Source organism: Ruditapes philippinarum, unplaced genomic scaffold (assembly GCF_026571515.1).
Source record: "Ruditapes philippinarum isolate M1 unplaced genomic scaffold, ASM2657151v2 ctg18150_1_1_1_1, whole genome shotgun sequence".
NCBI classification, from domain to species: Eukaryota; Metazoa; Mollusca; class Bivalvia; order Venerida; family Veneridae; genus Ruditapes; species Ruditapes philippinarum.
The window spans coordinates 1-17376 of NW_026855206.1; the positions used below are offsets into that span (position 1 = coordinate 1).

Sequence of the window (17376 nt, forward strand, 5' to 3'; positions counted from 1 at the left end):
TAAACCCCCAGATTGATCATAAGGTAACGTGTAACCAACGCTGAAAAGCATTTGACTCTATCTCAATCCATTGAGAAGTTGCAGCACTTTGAAATCAATTTTGATGGAAAAAATCAACGCAAAATAGTGATTTTTGGCAATTTTGAGATGTCCCCTCGTTGCCATGGTAACAGAAAATTTAAGCCTGAGCATGTTGTTGCAAGGACAATGGTCCAGTCAACATTTGTGCCAAGTTTGATTAGTGTTGAAGCAGTTTTTATAGTATTATAGCAATTTGAACTTGTAACGGGAGACTTTTCAATGAAAACAGCCATTTTTCACAAAATGCTCATGAAGCAATGGGTTAATGAAAAAAATAAAAAAATCTACAAAACAACAATTTTTCTTCAAATTTATATGACAGGCCATGTTTTAAACATGAAAAAAACGCGATTTAGGGTAATTTCAAGTATTTTCATCATTTTCTGTTAACCCATTACTTCATATACACGCCTTTTAACGCCTTTTTCACCCCCCCCCCCCTTTTTGTTGTCTCAAATGATGAAAAAATGCCTTATTTAGGCCCCAAACACTTGTTTTTGTTTGAGAAATGTTGTTAAAAAAAGTGACCCTTTTTTCGGCGCGGCCCCCCAACCAAAAGATACATCAGGGGGTTGCCAGAAGGGGGATGTGCCCCCTTCTGTTTGGGGGGGTTTGAAGGGGGGCGGAGTCCCCCTCATCGCCAAGAAAATTTTGGACTTGTGAGAGGCTGTAAATGACCCCAGATTGATCATAAGGTAACGTGTAACCAACGCTGAAAAGCATTTGACTCTATCTCAATCCATTGAGAAGTTGCAGCACTTTGAAATCAATTTTGATGGAAAAAATCAACGCAAAATAGTGATTTTTGGCAATTTTGAGATGTCCCCTCGTTGCCATGGTAACAGAAAATTTAAGCCTGAGCATGTTGTTGCAAGGACAATGGTCCAGTCAACATTTGTGCCAAGTTTGATTAGTGTTGAAGCAGTTTTTATAGTATTATAGCAATTTGAACTTGTAACGGGAGACTTTTCAATGAAAACAGCCATTTTTCACAAAATGCTCATGAAGCAATGGGTTAAGTAACAGAGCCTGGTATTGTGTATTTGTTTTTTAAATGACATAATTTACCTTGAACATGTTTTCTTCATAATTGGGTAATGAAACGGTGTTTTTCTACAATTTGACTAGTTTAATACTCATAATCATTGATAAAATGCATAAAATATCGATAGAGAAACACAATTTCATTTTTAAATTTGATACTTCTATTACTGCTGCTGTTATCTTTATAAAGGGATGTTTAATATATCAAAGTAAGCATCAGTTCTAATTGCCCTTTTGACAGCTTGTGTAAAAATACTCCATAACAATTCAGACATATGATTTTTATCTTCTTTTTTAAGAGCTCAATACCTAAATATCTCATTGTGATCAAATTTTCTGCTATGGATATTGAATTTATTCATGTGAGGGAGCTTAATGGCCAATCAAAATTTAGAAAATACTATTTTAACCATTACCCTGCTGAGTTTCATAAATGGACTTGGCAAGCTTCAATTTTTGGAACTGATCATTATCAAATTTAGGAATATCAGAATAAGAATTTCAAGTTGGCCAGTGTGCACTGATTGCAGGCAGGCCAGGCTTTGTACTGGTGGCAAAGGCTGAACACTTTAGTTTCCAGCAGGTTAGTGGTTAAGCTGACCAATAACATTCTTGTTTTCAGGTTCAGCAAATAGCAGCTCAGCTTGTGTCAGCTTTATATTATCTTCACTCTCACAGAATCTTACATCGTGACATGAAACCTCAAAATATTCTGCTGGGTAAAGGTGGCATTGTTAAACTGTGTGACTTTGGCTTTGCCAGGGCCATGAGCTTCAACACTCTGGTTTTGACGTCCATTAAGGTAAGATTATAGAATGTATTACTATAGCTTTATTGAACATATATCAAAGGCTGACTGCAAAACTGTTGTAAGTCCTTCTTTATTTTATATATGTTACTGCAGTTTTGCAGTCAACACTCCATATATAGAATATATAAGACACAACATCCCTCACTGCTATGGGTTTGAATTTTAAGGACTTTCGAGATTTATTTATGAGGAAGCTAATACCGTATAAGTGGTTTTTTCTGCGGTGACTTTATTTCTGCGTTTTCTGCGGTCAGTTTCAGCACCGCAGAAATAAAAACCGCAGAATATTTTTGCATGTTTTTGTTTTTTAACCTGGTACTATATGCCACTGCATTATGACCTGTTTCATCTAAACTTTAAAAGTAATAACGACTAACGGATTATAACGGTTAGTGGGTTTTCAAGTTGAATAAAACTGTTGTCTGCTAAGTATGTATTCTGTGTTTGTTTGTAAGGATGTACTTAATTATTTTAACTTAAGAATAAAAAGATTTAAACAGCATGTAATTTATAGTGTTTGCCGATACGCTAAAGGTTTGTTTATCACTAAATCATTCAAACCATTTCAACCCTTATACTGCTAAATAATCGTCGAATACTTTAAGTGTCATCTGATTTACGGTATTCAATTAAAGATACTACCGGGGTATATTTTTCACACGTCATTTCAAGCAAGCAAACAATATAATTGTTTGTAATTACTGTACAGTTTTTTGGTGACGACGATAAACAAATGCGAATGTGTACATGAAAATAAACTAGAGAAATGTCACTTAGATAAGGAAAGTCGCAGAAATTAAATCACGTTTTGTCCAAAGAATGTGCCGCAGAAATAAAGTCCACAGAAAAAAAAACATGCCAAAATTTGGAAAAACCGCAGAATTTGGAGCCCGCAGAAAAAACCATCTATACGGTAAGCTTGCTTACAAATGGGTAGTGCCCTAACTCCGGCGTCAGCTTGTCTGGAATAGTTAAAAAGGTAGTGATTTGCTGATTTGCAGTCTGGCCTGGCTCTATACTTTTGGCAAAGGCTAATCACTTTTGCCTCCAAAGTTTTGAGTCTCAACTTGTAAATTACTGCTTTACTAGGCTGTTTGTGGCTTAAAGCAGGAATTGTATGGTGTTTTTTCATGAAAAACTTATCGTGATCATGACACTGGAAATCGTATGGTTTTGTATGGCATTTTATTTCTCTGTTTTAACATAAGTTCTATTATGATTATTTCAAAGACTTGCAGCTCAGCACTTTGAGTCCGAAGTTTGTGAGAAACAATTCATAAGCATACATCAGTGTTTTTCCTCTTCTGTAAAAGAAATTAATAAATTATATCACCCGAAATTATTTTATTTGAGTTTATTGGTTCAATTCTTATATATAATAATCACTATTTAATTTCTTAATACGGTATTACTTTAATCACTTTCATAGGAAATGCTTTTATGGTTTCTTTTACAGGGTACACCTTTATACATGTCACCAGAACTGGTGGAAGAGAAGCCGTATGACCATACAGCAGATCTTTGGTAAGAAATATTTAACTTGATGGTCAGCTGGTAAAGGACCTCAGGTTGAAGGCTTTGATTTTTTGCCCCTCACGGCTCTTGGATTTATTCCTCTCACAATATTTGAATTTTGTTTTATTGTAAGAAAGCATTCCTGCATTCATTGTCTGGTTTTTATGATTCCGACGCATATTTTATATCAGTCAGTTGACCTAAACAGCTTTCCTTGATACAGCCAACCAGTAAGTAACAATAACAGCCTGACTAATCTCACATTATTTCTGAATCAGTTGCAATAGACAAATGACCATAAAACACAATGCTCAAGGTCAAGTGTCAAATGAAAAATATTTGCTGAAAAGTCACCATGTAATTTTGTCTTTGTGACCTAAAGTTCAGCATCAACAACAAAAACCCAGCAAACATACTATTTTACAATACTGCTAAAGAAACAAGTGACACATATCTGATGTGGTTTTAGAGTAGAAATTAATGACGCAAATTTTTAGTAACTGTTTTCTTTTTATACTTTTCAGGGCTCTTGGGTGTATATTATACGAGCTGTTCACGGGTACACCACCATTCTACACTAACAGTATATTTCAGCTGGTCAGTCTGATCATTAAGGACCCGGTCAAGTGGCCTAAAAATATGAGTCCAATGTTTAAGGACTTCCTGCAAGGAGTATTGACGAAGAACCCAAGACAGAGATTGGCCTGGCCTGAACTACTTCATCATCCATTTATTGCTGATTTAGTCAAAGGTACGTCTTTTAAAAGCCCATTATGCCCCAGAAATGATTTTATTTTCACTTTTTTCTAAAGCTTTTTTTTCTGGTATCCAGTAAAAGATTCCAAAGAATAACTCCTTGGCCAATTGCCGGAACCATCTTTTGCTTCTGTTGCTTTTTGGCAACAAGTTAAGCTAATTTAATTTTTAGTATTTTGTATGGAAGTCAAATTACTATTTTGTTTACATTGTGCAGTTTTTATAACAAATAGTTTCCCTAAAGTGCTTCTTTCTTCAGGTAATAAGCCTCTAACATGCTTTAAAAGCATTATTTAAAAATGTTATTGAACTCCTATTTGTTCTTTCTAAAGAATTAAAATTATCTTGGTTTCTGAGCCAGAATGTGCCTTTAATGCTGTTCAAGAAGTTACCTCTATAGGCATTTGTCCATTACCGCCAGATATGCTGGATTTTTTTAAAGTGAAAAAGTTATCTGTTTAGCTTTTGAAAGGGTTGATGGTTCTACTCAAGTCAACTCATTTTCCTACAATGTTACATGGAGGAGCACCGTAGGTCGTCATGTTTAATGTGGGACAATTGCCATGGTGACCTTTTGAATGTTGGTGCAATTTTAAAATTCAGCAAACATGCCAAAAAACTTACTGAACAAAAATTAATTGATTAATGAGTTTGAATTTTTTCTCTTAACATAATTCATATCAGAATATCTTTTAATTCATTCTACAGAATTTACGCTTGCAACAGTCTTATGTAAACCTTAGAATACTATAACAGAAAACAAATACCGTATAAGTACTTATTTCTGCGGGCTTAAAATTCTGCGTTTCGTATAAAATAAGGGGTTTTAAATTTCTGCGTATCTTATTTCTGCGGTGTCATCATTCTCGCATTGATGTTTTTTATTTCTGCGTTTTAATTTGATATTTTTTTACAAACTTAACCGATACAAACAGACAACATTTCAAGATATGTTGATGTAACATGTACATTACTTCCGGTAAACATGCAGACGACTTATAATGTGTGTTAATCGTGATCACAATGTATCGGTATATAAAATATGATAAACAAGATCAACAAGGAAAGGCGGCGTTCAATGAACGCAATAAACAAAAATTTAATCAACAAAAACCAACAACATGCAATGACAACAATTAAATTGTAATACTGCATGTGATATGAAGTGTGAAATATAAACAATGGTAATATCGCACTTAGACACAATATATTGTACAAATACAAAAGGGTATGTTTATTGCACCCGTCAAACTATAATAGTTTTATTTTTAAAATAAATCAAGCTTAGGGTGAGCGAAAATATCAAACATGATATTTTTTTAAACAAAAAGAACAAGAAAAGTAATTTTTTTTAATATTTTATTCATGACGGATACATAAAGAAAAATTATTCCCATCTACAAAAGCTGATAACGGTACATGGTAATGTAATTATACAATACATGTAGTTGACATATTCCGACATACATGTAGACATCGCGAAAGGCTTAATTTTCTGCGGTTTTTAGCTCGACTTTTCTATGAAAAGGGGAGCTATCCTACTCGCCCCGGCGTCGGCGTCGGCGTTGGCGTCACACCTTGGTTAAGTTTTTCGTACCACCCCACTTTATTTCAGAAGTATTACAAGTATGGCTTTGAAACTTACCATACTTGTTCACCATCATAACCTCCATCTACAGACAAGAGTACATAACTCTGTCAAGGTTTTTGACAGAATTATGGCCCTTTTTTGACTTAGAAAGTGTATTGAGCTTGGTTAAGTTTTTTGTACCACCTCACTTTATTTCAAAACCATTGGAGGTATTGCTTTGAAACTGACCATACTTGTTTACCATCACGACCTTCATCAACAGACAAGAGGACATAACTCTGTCAAGGTTTTTGACAGAATTATGCCCCTTTTTGACTTAGAAAATACATTGAATATGGGTAAAATCCACTTATTGCCTTAACCCTTTGAGATATTGCTTTGAAACTTTTAATGCTATTTCACATCATTACCCCCATCTGTACGCAAGAGAAGGTAACTCTGTCAAGGATTTTGTTTTAAAAATTAAGGCCTTTTATCGACTTAGAATCTTGGTTAAGTTTTTAGTACCAGTCCACTTTTTGACTGAACTGTTTGAGATATTAATTTGAAAGTTGGAATACTTGTTTACAATCATGATTCCCAAACATGTCCAGGAGAAGGTAATTCTGTCAAAGATTTTATTTGAATTATGGCCCTTAACTGTCAATGTTTTGTATTATAGGCAAGCACTAAAAAACTTAAAAAATCTAAAAAAATTCATTCCTATCCACTTGTTCACTTTACCATAAATTATGTCATATAAACATTGCTGTAATATTCAAGGGTATCAAACAACTAGTTATTTTTCTTTTTTTGTACTTGAAATTAAAATCAGTAGTATATGCATATTTCATATATCATATATACTGCTTCCTTGGCATAGATTTCTTGAAAAATTATGTTATTATGTCATTTACCAAGGTGTTCTGAGTGACGTAAAAATACCTTATTCTCTCAAAGTGGGTTTAATACTATTAAATTTATTTAAGGCTCAACTCAGTTTTTTTTTCTTTCTTACCAGCCCTCTTTTGACTTAAACATTTCAAACTTTGCTGCAGTGTTCAAGGGTATCACACAATTCAGTAAAATAATTCTTCACTAAATATCTTAATGCTCATGGCCATTGTTCACTTTAAAAATACAGAGATTCTTGTATTGCCTTTTACTGCAAAAACTTTTTTTATTGGCAAGCAATAAAAAAGTCGAGCGCGCTGTCTTACGGACAGCTCTTGTTAAATCTGCGGTGTCGTTATAAACCGCAGAAATAGCAGAAATAAAGTTCCCGCAGAAAAAAGTACTTATACGGTAACCTATATCCACCTAAAATATGCACTTGGATGCAGTCCGACCAAGCATGATACTGTTGGCTGACCAGCTTCAAGCCTTTTTATTTTCATGTCTGAAAAAGTGAAAAATTGGAAAATTCCAAATATGGAAGCTCAGCATATCCATAAAAAATCAGTAGGTTAAAGTTTGAATGCTTAGGTTGTTGATTTTCATTTTCAGTGAGAGAAGAAGATGCCAACTTACCAAGTCCGTTCACCCAACCACTTACAGCATCTATGGTGCGCATGAAAGATGAACAGGCCAAGGAGAAGGCCCACCCTAAAGGCACGTCTAAAATTCTTGCTAAAGCTCGGAAAAAAGCCATGGAAGATGAGGCATCAAAGAAAGGTCAAGGTCAAACTAATGTACAGGTAAGTCAAGTAAAGGGCGAACAAGACACTGCCATGTTAATTTATTTTTAGAATTAGTGAATATATGAAGTCATAGTTTCATTTTTTATGGGTTTTATACTGAAATTTTTTTTTATGATTAAGAATTTTGTACAGAAGTTTTTCTGTATACTATAACAGAAGTGGTAATTTCTGTTCTAATTTTTTTTCTTGACCGAAAATGTGCAAAATTGGATAAAAATGATTGCATTTTGATAATTTTAGATAACCTTTTCAAAGGTCATTTCAGATGTACAGAATTTTTACAGAGTGATTTTCTAAGACTCTTAGCACACTTTTTAGCTCACCTGTCACTTTGTGACAGGGTGAGCTTTTGTGATCGCTTTTCGTTCGGCGTCCGTCACACTAAGCCAATTTCAACCAAACTTCACGGGAATGTTCCTTTGGTGGTCACCTTTAAAAATTGTTCAAAGAAATCAATTCCATTTAGAACTCTGGTTGCCATGGCAACCAAAAGAAAAAACTTTAATTATCTTCTTCTAAATAACCCAAAGAGCTAGAGCTTAGATATTTGGCATGAAACATCTTCTAGTGAGTGTCTACCAAGTTTGTTAAAAAAAAGCCCTATGGTCAAAATTGGCCCCTCAGGGGGTCATTGATTTTTCCTATATGTATATAGTAAAAACTTAAAAAATCTTCTTTTAAAGAACCAAAAGAGCTAGAGCTATGATATTTAAGATGAAACATCTTCTAATGGGTGTCTACCATTAAGTTTGTTCAAATAACAGCCCTGGGGTCAAAATTGGCCCCGCCCCAGGGGACATTGATTTTCCTTATATGTGTATTGCAAAAACTTAAAATCTTCTTCGAAAAAACCCGAATAGCTAGTTTAGATATTAAGCATGAAACATCTTCTAATGGGTGTCTACCAAGTTTGTTCAAATAAAAGCCCTGGGGTTTAAACTGGCTCGCTCCGGGGGGCCTATATACAGGTGAGCGACTTCAGGGCCATCATCGCCCTCTTGTTTTAACATCTCAACAATTTTTGTCACCAATATAAACTAGGAAACATCTGGAGAATTTCGATAACAAATGAAACAGGTCAGATATTAAATTAAAAATATTTTCTTCTTTACACATACTTATTTTGACTTTGTTTTGAATTTTACAGCCACCAGGTGGTGGTGATGGAACCCAACCACAGAAAAAAGTGGAGTCTGAATCTAAAGAAGCGTGGGGTCCAAAGTTGAAGGCAGACGAGGGAGGGGAGAAGCAGGAGCTGAAAGTCCCCGTGCACCCTCCGAGAGAACATACCAAGGACTGGGAGAACACCGGTCTAAGCAAGGTAATAATTCCTTACCCTAATTGTAAATAAATTACAACTGATTTTTTTTTGTCTAATATCAATAGATTGCCAGTTCTGACTTTGATTTCTTCATGCCGTATTTTAAAATGTCTTCCTGACTTAAAACTACTCGAGCCATGTCATGACAAAACTAACATAGTGCGTTTGCGACCAGCATGGATCCAGACCAGCCTGCGCATCCGCACAGTGTGATCAGGATCAATGCTGTTCGCTATCAGTTTATCTACTTGTAATAGGGTTGGTAAGCGAACAGCATGGATCCTGATCAGACTGCGCGGATGCGCAGGCTAGTCTGGATCCATGCTGGTCGCAAATGCACTATGTTGGTTTTGTCATGACGCGGCTCATTTAATGTGATTTGATAACCACGACAGATATGATGCTTGGTTGCTGTGTCTCACATTGTATGCTGTATATTAATGTTTGATATTTTATATTTTATTTTCCATCTAAAGCTGCACTAATAATCTCGTAAGCTGAGATTTTTTCCTCCTAAACTGGGATTTCTTTATCTTTAAAATATTCTCAATTCAGGAATAAATTTATCGAGATTTTTATCTACCAAATTGAAAAGTTTACCTCTTAAAGTGAATTTTTAATGGTCAAACTTGTTTTAAAACATTTTAGGAGCTAAGTCTGTTTAGCCAAATATACATGACTTTTTGCCTATTTAAAGGTAAAGAGTTTAAAATATAATTGTACTGAGCAAAATTGTAGATAATGTTAAATACCTAGAAAAAAATTAGTTAATCTGATTTAGGCAGAATTAGCTCCCATTAACAATAAATGAATTCTTAATAAGGGCACCTTAATAAGGACCCATATGACTAAATAGCTAAGGATGCTGACTTTAGATCCCTTGCCCTTTACTGATGTAGATTTCCAAATAGGCACTGAACTTTGGATTCATACATGTCAGGAGGATGTTCAGCTAGATTTACAAAGGTGGGTGGTTCAAGTGCTTGAAGAAGTGTACAGGGGCCTGTGAGGTCTACCTTATCCAGTAAAACTGGAGATTTTGCAGTGACTAAATAACCCTACCGAAAAAAAGAAAAAAAAGAAAAGAAAAAGAAAACTTTTTATTTGTGGATATTCCTTTACATATTAGTTAAGTGTAAGATTTGTTTCCATATTAAAGCTATCAACAGAAGAGGTAAACAGTACAATATAACTTACTAATAGTCAGATTACTAATATTTTCTAGAAAGTTGCTATTTATATTCTTGCTTATTAGTGCACTATAATACCTTAAATGCAACAACTTAACAAGTAAAACCTTAATGGGCAAGTGGTAATACTGCATGACTTGTACCACTAAGTCTGTCAGTTCATCTGCACGATCAAACGAGACTCTTTTCTGATTTAAGATTTGTTAGGTTTCTATTTCGATATTGTTATTGCTACAAAGATAATTATGATTTAATTCTTAATAAAGTGAAATGATACTTTTTTTTATCTACAGTGTACTTGGGTTTCAATTTTGTAAAAAGTTATTTATACGTTTGAGAAATGTGAAAATAACTTTTGAGTATTTGTTCATGATATTATTTTGATGCTCTACTAAGATGATTTTCAGTTATTGCCCTTCATTAAGTTGATTTTTTGAGTTATTGCCCTTCATTAAATTGATTTTCAGTTATTGCCCTTCATTAAGTGGATTTTCAGTTTTTGCCCTTCATTAAGTTAATTTTCAGTTATTGCCCTTCATTAAGTTGATTTGCAGTTGTTGTCCTTGATATGTCTTGTTATTATAAAAGTCTATAATATTTGACAGCATGAACAGTTAGATATAGTTTAAATTTTGATAAAATAGTTATTGAAAATGACATTTGTACATTTTAACCCTTAACCTGCTGGAACTAGAAATGATTAGACTGTGCCACCAGTTTAGAAATCTGGAAAAATGTGATCCCTCAGAAGCATTAAAAACCGGAAAATTACATGAAAATTGCAGACTCTATTTGATTGAGTCTGTGCATGAGGTATAATGAAAAAGTGCAACATCCGTCACACTCCCTTGAGCAAAGAATCTTTGAACAAATTTTTGATATCCCCATAAACGATAATTGATTGTTCCAAAAATGGAATCGGGTCCAGTCTATTTTAGAAATTCAGCTGGTTAAGGGTTCAGTTGTATAAAGCTATAGATTGGAGAAATATTATAGAAATTTTAACAACTGTACCAGTCCATCAAAATGTTTTCATATTCTTATGATCTTATCTTAGTTAAAGCAAAAATTTGCTTTGTAATAACAGAAAGAAAGGTCCTTTAACCAAAAAACAAACTTTCTAAAACCAAAATTATTCAACTATTATAATTTGTAGGTTTAGGGGTTATTTAGTCCATACACCTATATATCATGGAAAATTTACCAACGTTATATTTTTCATTAAAGGTAGACTGCTGAATATAGCTTTATACAATTTTAACAATTGTTAATTACTAACATATTTGCTTGCATAGTAAAACATATAATTAAAAGCATGAATTAACAGTTAGATTTTGTTTTCATTTTTTTTATGTCTGTTTAGCAAAGGCTACAGGTAATATAGAACCTGCACTATTTATTTGAGCAGCGCCATGACAAAACCAACATAATGCGTTTGCGACCAGCATGGATCTAGACCAGCCTGCGCATCTGCGCAGTCTGAACAGGATCCATGCTGTTCGCTATCAGTTTCTCTACTGGTTATAGGGTTTTAAGCAAACAGCATGGATCCTGATCAGACTGCGTGGTTGCGCAGGCTGGTCTGGATCCATGCTGGTCGCAAATGCATTATGTTGCTTTTGTCATGGACTATTTATTTTGTATATTATAATGTAGCTAGTGCATGTGTGTAGTGTATAGTGGATATAATTATGTTTATAGCAGGAGGATTTTAGAGCTGTATATATAAGAGGTTTGAAGGTAGAAATCCTCTAATTGGACTTTTAAGTATTTTTTTTTATAAATTCAGAAATGGAAAATTAAAACTAGTGCAGAGAAATTTCGCAAGCTTTACATGATTAAAGAGAATGTGGTTGAAACAAATTGATGAAAAAAACTTAGGGAGTCACCATCTTACTTTTTGAGTTATCTGCCCCTGAAATTGAGGTGTTTTTGTTGTTGCCGTATTTTTTTTCTCTTTGTCAAGGAAATTAGGGGTAAAAGATATAGTGACATATCCTTTGTCCTTAAGACAACATGAAGTTGCCATATCAATATGTTTATAAATTTTACATATATTGCATCCGTACTTTTGTTAAATCTTTCTACTTTTCTGGGCAAGATAACATTTGCTTATTTAAGTGAAAGGCCTTTATGAAATCATTTAACCAAATTATAAGTTCTATTTTTGTTGAAAGGTAGAGGAATATTCTGGCTTAAACCTCAGTATAAACAGCTCAGAGATGACTCACCTGACTTTTATATTCACCCATTTCCTGTAAAAGTTTTGTTTTGACAAACATTACAAATTATTAAGACTTTTAATCATAGATGTTTGTTCCTCTTTAGAACATAGTTATAAATAATCATGAAAAAAACTTAGTTAAATATGACTTGGAAACCAAAATCTTACAAAGTTTACAGGAAATGCTAGATCAAATAGCACTATATTGTTTAAGGGTAATGATTATTTAGATGTGCATGTGTTTGTGTGTGTTTGTAAATCTATAATGAATGAATCATATTGAAGCATATTGAAGTATATTATATGAATGCTTTCTCAATTTTTCTTTATTGAGGTGTTATTTTGAAGGAATGGTCTTTTGTGCCAAGTGGTAAAGGTTGCTTACTTGAGATTTCTAATTTCTCATTGCTTTGAATTTGAAACTTTATGGGAAGGGGCATCGATGGCCGAGTTAGGTTAAGGTCTTTGACTTAAAACCACTTGCCTCTCAATGTTGTAGGTTGAGCCTGCACAAGTGTTGTCCAATTCTACATGAGGGAAAGCTATCCAGCTAGGTAACTGGAACTTTGATGTTTTTAATCAGATGCCTGTTTATGCTTGAAATAATGTACAGAGGGGTCCTCCACCAATAAAGCTGGGAAGTCGCCATATGACCTATACTGTGTCAGTGCAATGTAAAACCCAGCAAAAAAAGGGGGAAGAAATTCTTTAATCCAGCTAGCTTACAGATGGCTGTTGGTTCTTATCTATGACATTGTGAGGAGATTTTCTGGTATTTTCCACCAAATTAAATCTACAAAGTTACTATATGGCCTTTCAGTGTCGTTCTGACAAAGTGGTAGGTAAAATAAAAGATATCTGAGTTTATTTTTATAACTTTACTTCTTGAACTTTGTTTGTGTGGCTTTGAAATGGAAAGTACATGTAGTTTAAAATATTGTTTCAAATTTTTATTGTTTGAAAAATAAAGCATGCTGTGTAAAGTATTGAAATAAATAATGTAAACTATGTAATTAGCAGTAATTGGGATATCAGTAACCCAGGTAGTAGTAAATTGTTCTTTTATTTATGATAAACTTTACTGTAACAGTATAATGCTCTATTTCCTAAGTTTATTGAAAATGTATTTCTTAGGTTTATCTGTATATTTATATATAAAACTATATTAGAAATCTATTGTAAAAAAAACACAAAAAAGTTTACAACTGAAATTAAAGGATCTCCACAGAGGCTCAAAAGTCTTAAAACATAAAATTTGTTGTTTTTTAACATAGATTAGTTGGGACACTCAAAACTGAAGGATATACAAAAGGTCATTTAGAAATTTAAGCCTGGTTTGAGTGAAAGGCATTGCAACTCTTTTCAAATTTAGCTAATTTTTCACAATGATAATTATTATTCTGGGAAAACTGACAAAGCAAATGATTTAATATTTTGCTCACAAGCAGTCTGACTGAGTTAATGGGTTAGGGTGAAAGTTATTAAAAAGTTTTAGCTGTGACAAAACAATGTTATACAGCATCCATAGTTTTCAATATTTTTGATTTTTGCTGGGATTGAAATAGATGAGTTTTATTCATGGTGATGTTTTATGTTATAAACAAATTGCTTGAATTGTTTTAGAATACAGATCCTACGCCACGGACGGACAGGATCACCAAAGACTACGAGAAAGAGTATCCTAGTATTGAGGTCGAAGGGCGACGTACAATTCGCAAATCTTCCGACAAACAGAACACTAAAAATATTGAAAATGTGAAACTGGATGGAGAGGTAGGTTTTAGTATTTTCAATATCTAACTCTTACCCCCTTACATTTGCATAATGAACTTTGTCCTGCTTTGTAATTGGAATAGTCTATTGTTAATGATAGGGAAAAGTAATGAAAAAAACTTTAATTGAGCCTCGTATAAATACAGCATGATTTGGCAGGCCTTTCGAGGCTATAAACTGGTGGTACAAACCTGCAGTTATTCCTGATAAGTTTTTGAGATAACTTGATGTTAGAAACTACCATTCTGCTTAATTCTTTGATACTTGATTAGCGGCGGGGGAGTATTTTTAAATGAATTTTTGAAGGTTGGTAACTAAATATTAGACTGACTTTTTAAAAAATCTTTTAGAATTGGTTTCAAGACAGTTTTGGGTTTGATTGAAATCTCACCTTTTTATAACAAAGAAATTAAACAACTGTTGAAAAAAATTTATACAGTCATTATACACCACTAGATTTGTAAAATGGACTTGACATTTTGATTTTGGAACTGACCGTTAGAAATATAAGGGATTCCAGTGTCAATTGAACAAAATTGTGTAGCTCACTGTATATGACTATGGTTAGACTTCACTTATGTGTGGTCAGTCAGTCATACTGTACTGGTAATATGCTGGTCATTTACTGGTAATACACTGGTAGTATGCTGGTCATTTACTGGTCATATACTGGTAATATACTGGTAATATACAGGTAATATGCTGGTAATATACTGGTAATATACTGGTAATATACTGGTAATATGCTGGTAATATACTGGTAATATACTGGTAATATACAGGTAATATGCTGGTAATATACTGGTAATATACTGGTAATATACAGGTAATATGCTGGTAATATACTGGTAATATACTGGTAATATGCTGGTAATATACTGGTAATATACTGGTAATATACTGGTAATATACTGGTAATATGCTGGTAATATGCTGGTAATATACTGGTAATATACTGGTAATATACTGGTAATATGCTGGTAATATACTGGTAATATACTGGTAATATACTGGTAATATACAGGCAACATACTGGTAATATACTAGTTATATACTAGTTATATACTAGTTATATGCTGGCAATATACTGGTAATATACTGGTTATTTACTGGCAATATACTGGTTATATACTGGCAATATACTGGTTATATACTATTTATATACTGGTTATATGCTGGCAATATACTGGTAATATTTTGTTTATATACTGGTTATATTTTGGTTATATACTGGTAATATGCAGGTAATATTGTACTTTTCTTAACACAGCTGACTCATAAAGGATACAGGTCCTCTTTTTGAAATTACGGAGACAAAAATATTTATAGACTTTATTAAGTCTATAAAATTAGATACAAGCAATTGCTTCTCTTTAAAAAAAAATAAAGTGGGAGAAAAAAAGAACTTCACTTGAGAAGTGGCTATTCTAAATTTTGCATAGGTTTAACAAATTCTTTATGTGTGAAAGGACTTTTGCAAACAATTTGGCGTATAGATAACTTTTTTTTGTTAAAATGCTTTTGTGAAGAATTAAAATTTGACACTGATTGTTGTGCTGGTGAATGAATTATTTTTAACGGTACACAGGCTTTAAACTAGTTGATGTGTATTTTGTACTATCCTCTATTTATAGGGCGATTCCAAGGTAAAAACCCTTTAATATATCTCTAAATCTTGCATGTAGTAATATAAGATGTGGCAGATATATGTGTACTAACTTTCATATTGTGCAACATATACATAATGTATGTACATAAACATATTATTATCTGTAATTAACATTTTGCATGGACCAGTGTGGGTTGTGTAGCTCCTGTACTAACATGTTTTGTGTCCCGACCTCTGTCTGTCTGTTGACTTATTTTTGCGTGACTAGACCTCAGGCCATTTCTAATGTGAATATAATCCTTACTCTGCTATATTTATGTAATTGACTTGCCCTGGTTTGAATTTGGAAGTGTCCATTATTAGTATTAGGGATTTTTATAACAAAATATAGCATTCAACAGCCTAGGGTGTGGCTAGTTTGGGTATATTACATGATGTCTGGACTTTATTCACATGGCTAATGTAAGACATTAACAAAGTCAAATGCCAGAGTCTGAGAGAGTTAATCCTACATCACAATTACCAATGCAGACATTTTTCTATAAAACCCATTTTTGTAAAAAAAGTTTATATTAGCCAGTCCTGTTAATTTAACTTTGTTTATATACTGCTTGAACATTGTGATGACCAAGATATTTTATATCAATATAGTTTGTATAGGACCAAAAAGTCTGGCACCATTGGTTTACTCTATTACTTTACACATGTTCTTGTATATACAATGTAAATCTAAAGATTTATAAATCTAAAGATATATCTTAAATCTACAGATATATCATAAATCTACAGATAAATAGATTAACAGAAAAAGTACTGATGCACTGAGGAAAACAAGTCTGATACCATTACCTATCAGGGCACTCATTTGGTAAAATTAAGGGCGAATATGGGCCCGGGGGGATTGCCCCATTAAAATAGTGGTTTTTTCCCCCCTTAAACCGAAAGAAGTAAATGCTAATGAGAGCTCTGCTTATTGTTATATATAAGGCATGTGTACCTTTTATTTGGATGTGATTACCCCTGTGTGCTGTATCTTAGAATGTTGCTATATGCCTGATGATTGTTTGCTCTGTACTGTCTACAATCTACAATAAAGTATGGTACATTTATGTTTAAAAAATATCCTCAACGATAAAATTTGAATACTTCAAGAAATGGTAAGAGAAAATTGTAATTTCTGAACATAATTTTGTTTGTGTGGTCAAGAAATTTGATTTAATGACATTCTTCAAATGCAGTGAGTCCATAGTGACTGACGAAAATTTTTGTGGAAATGAATTGACCCTTAGTCAATAATGATGTTGAAGTCACTACAGTATTTTCTTAGGAAGGCAGGATTGTTTAGTTTTGCTTCTGGGTTGTATATTTTGGGCTTTTTTTGTCTGTTTTAACAAAATGGTACTTGTGTGGCTAGAGAATTTACTCTTTTTTACTGCTTCATTTTATTTTTACTCTTTTATTTTTATTTTGACAAGAAAACGTTATTTTTTTGTTTGTTTGTTTTTTTAGACATACTTTCTTTGAATGTTAGTGGCAATAATTTGACTTTATGTTACCAGTATAGAGCCTGGCAAGCATGCAAAGCCTGCATGTACATATGTACGGACCATACTGAATTTGATTGGCTACTTTTAAGTAGATTTGATACGGCAATTCTTTTAACGTCAAATGCATCATTCTAAGTTAAAAGCAGGGCGAGTCCATTATCGATAATTAGTATGTAAGGTAAGGAATCCTAGTTTCAGGATCACCGTAACCAGTATCCTGCTTATTGTTAGTAAC

At 33.3% G+C, this 17376-nt stretch overlaps 1 protein-coding gene across 1 annotated transcript in view; it reads left to right on the forward strand.

Moving 5' to 3' along the window:
• Nucleotides 1-1747: 1747 nt before the first annotated feature.
• The window catches only part of LOC132742497 (serine/threonine-protein kinase 36-like), a gene marked incomplete at both ends in the record, with an annotated part of 31866 nt that continues 16237 nt past the window's right edge, over nucleotides 1748-17376 (forward strand). Inside the window, 8 exon segments of the mRNA XM_060730936.1 lie at nucleotides 1748-1927; nucleotides 3393-3460; nucleotides 3976-4202; nucleotides 7284-7474; nucleotides 8625-8798; nucleotides 9958-9972; nucleotides 13836-13985; nucleotides 15620-15631. Of these exon segments, the coding sequence (XP_060586919.1) occupies nucleotides 1748-1927; nucleotides 3393-3460; nucleotides 3976-4202; nucleotides 7284-7474; nucleotides 8625-8798; nucleotides 9958-9972; nucleotides 13836-13985; nucleotides 15620-15631 (1017 nt within the window).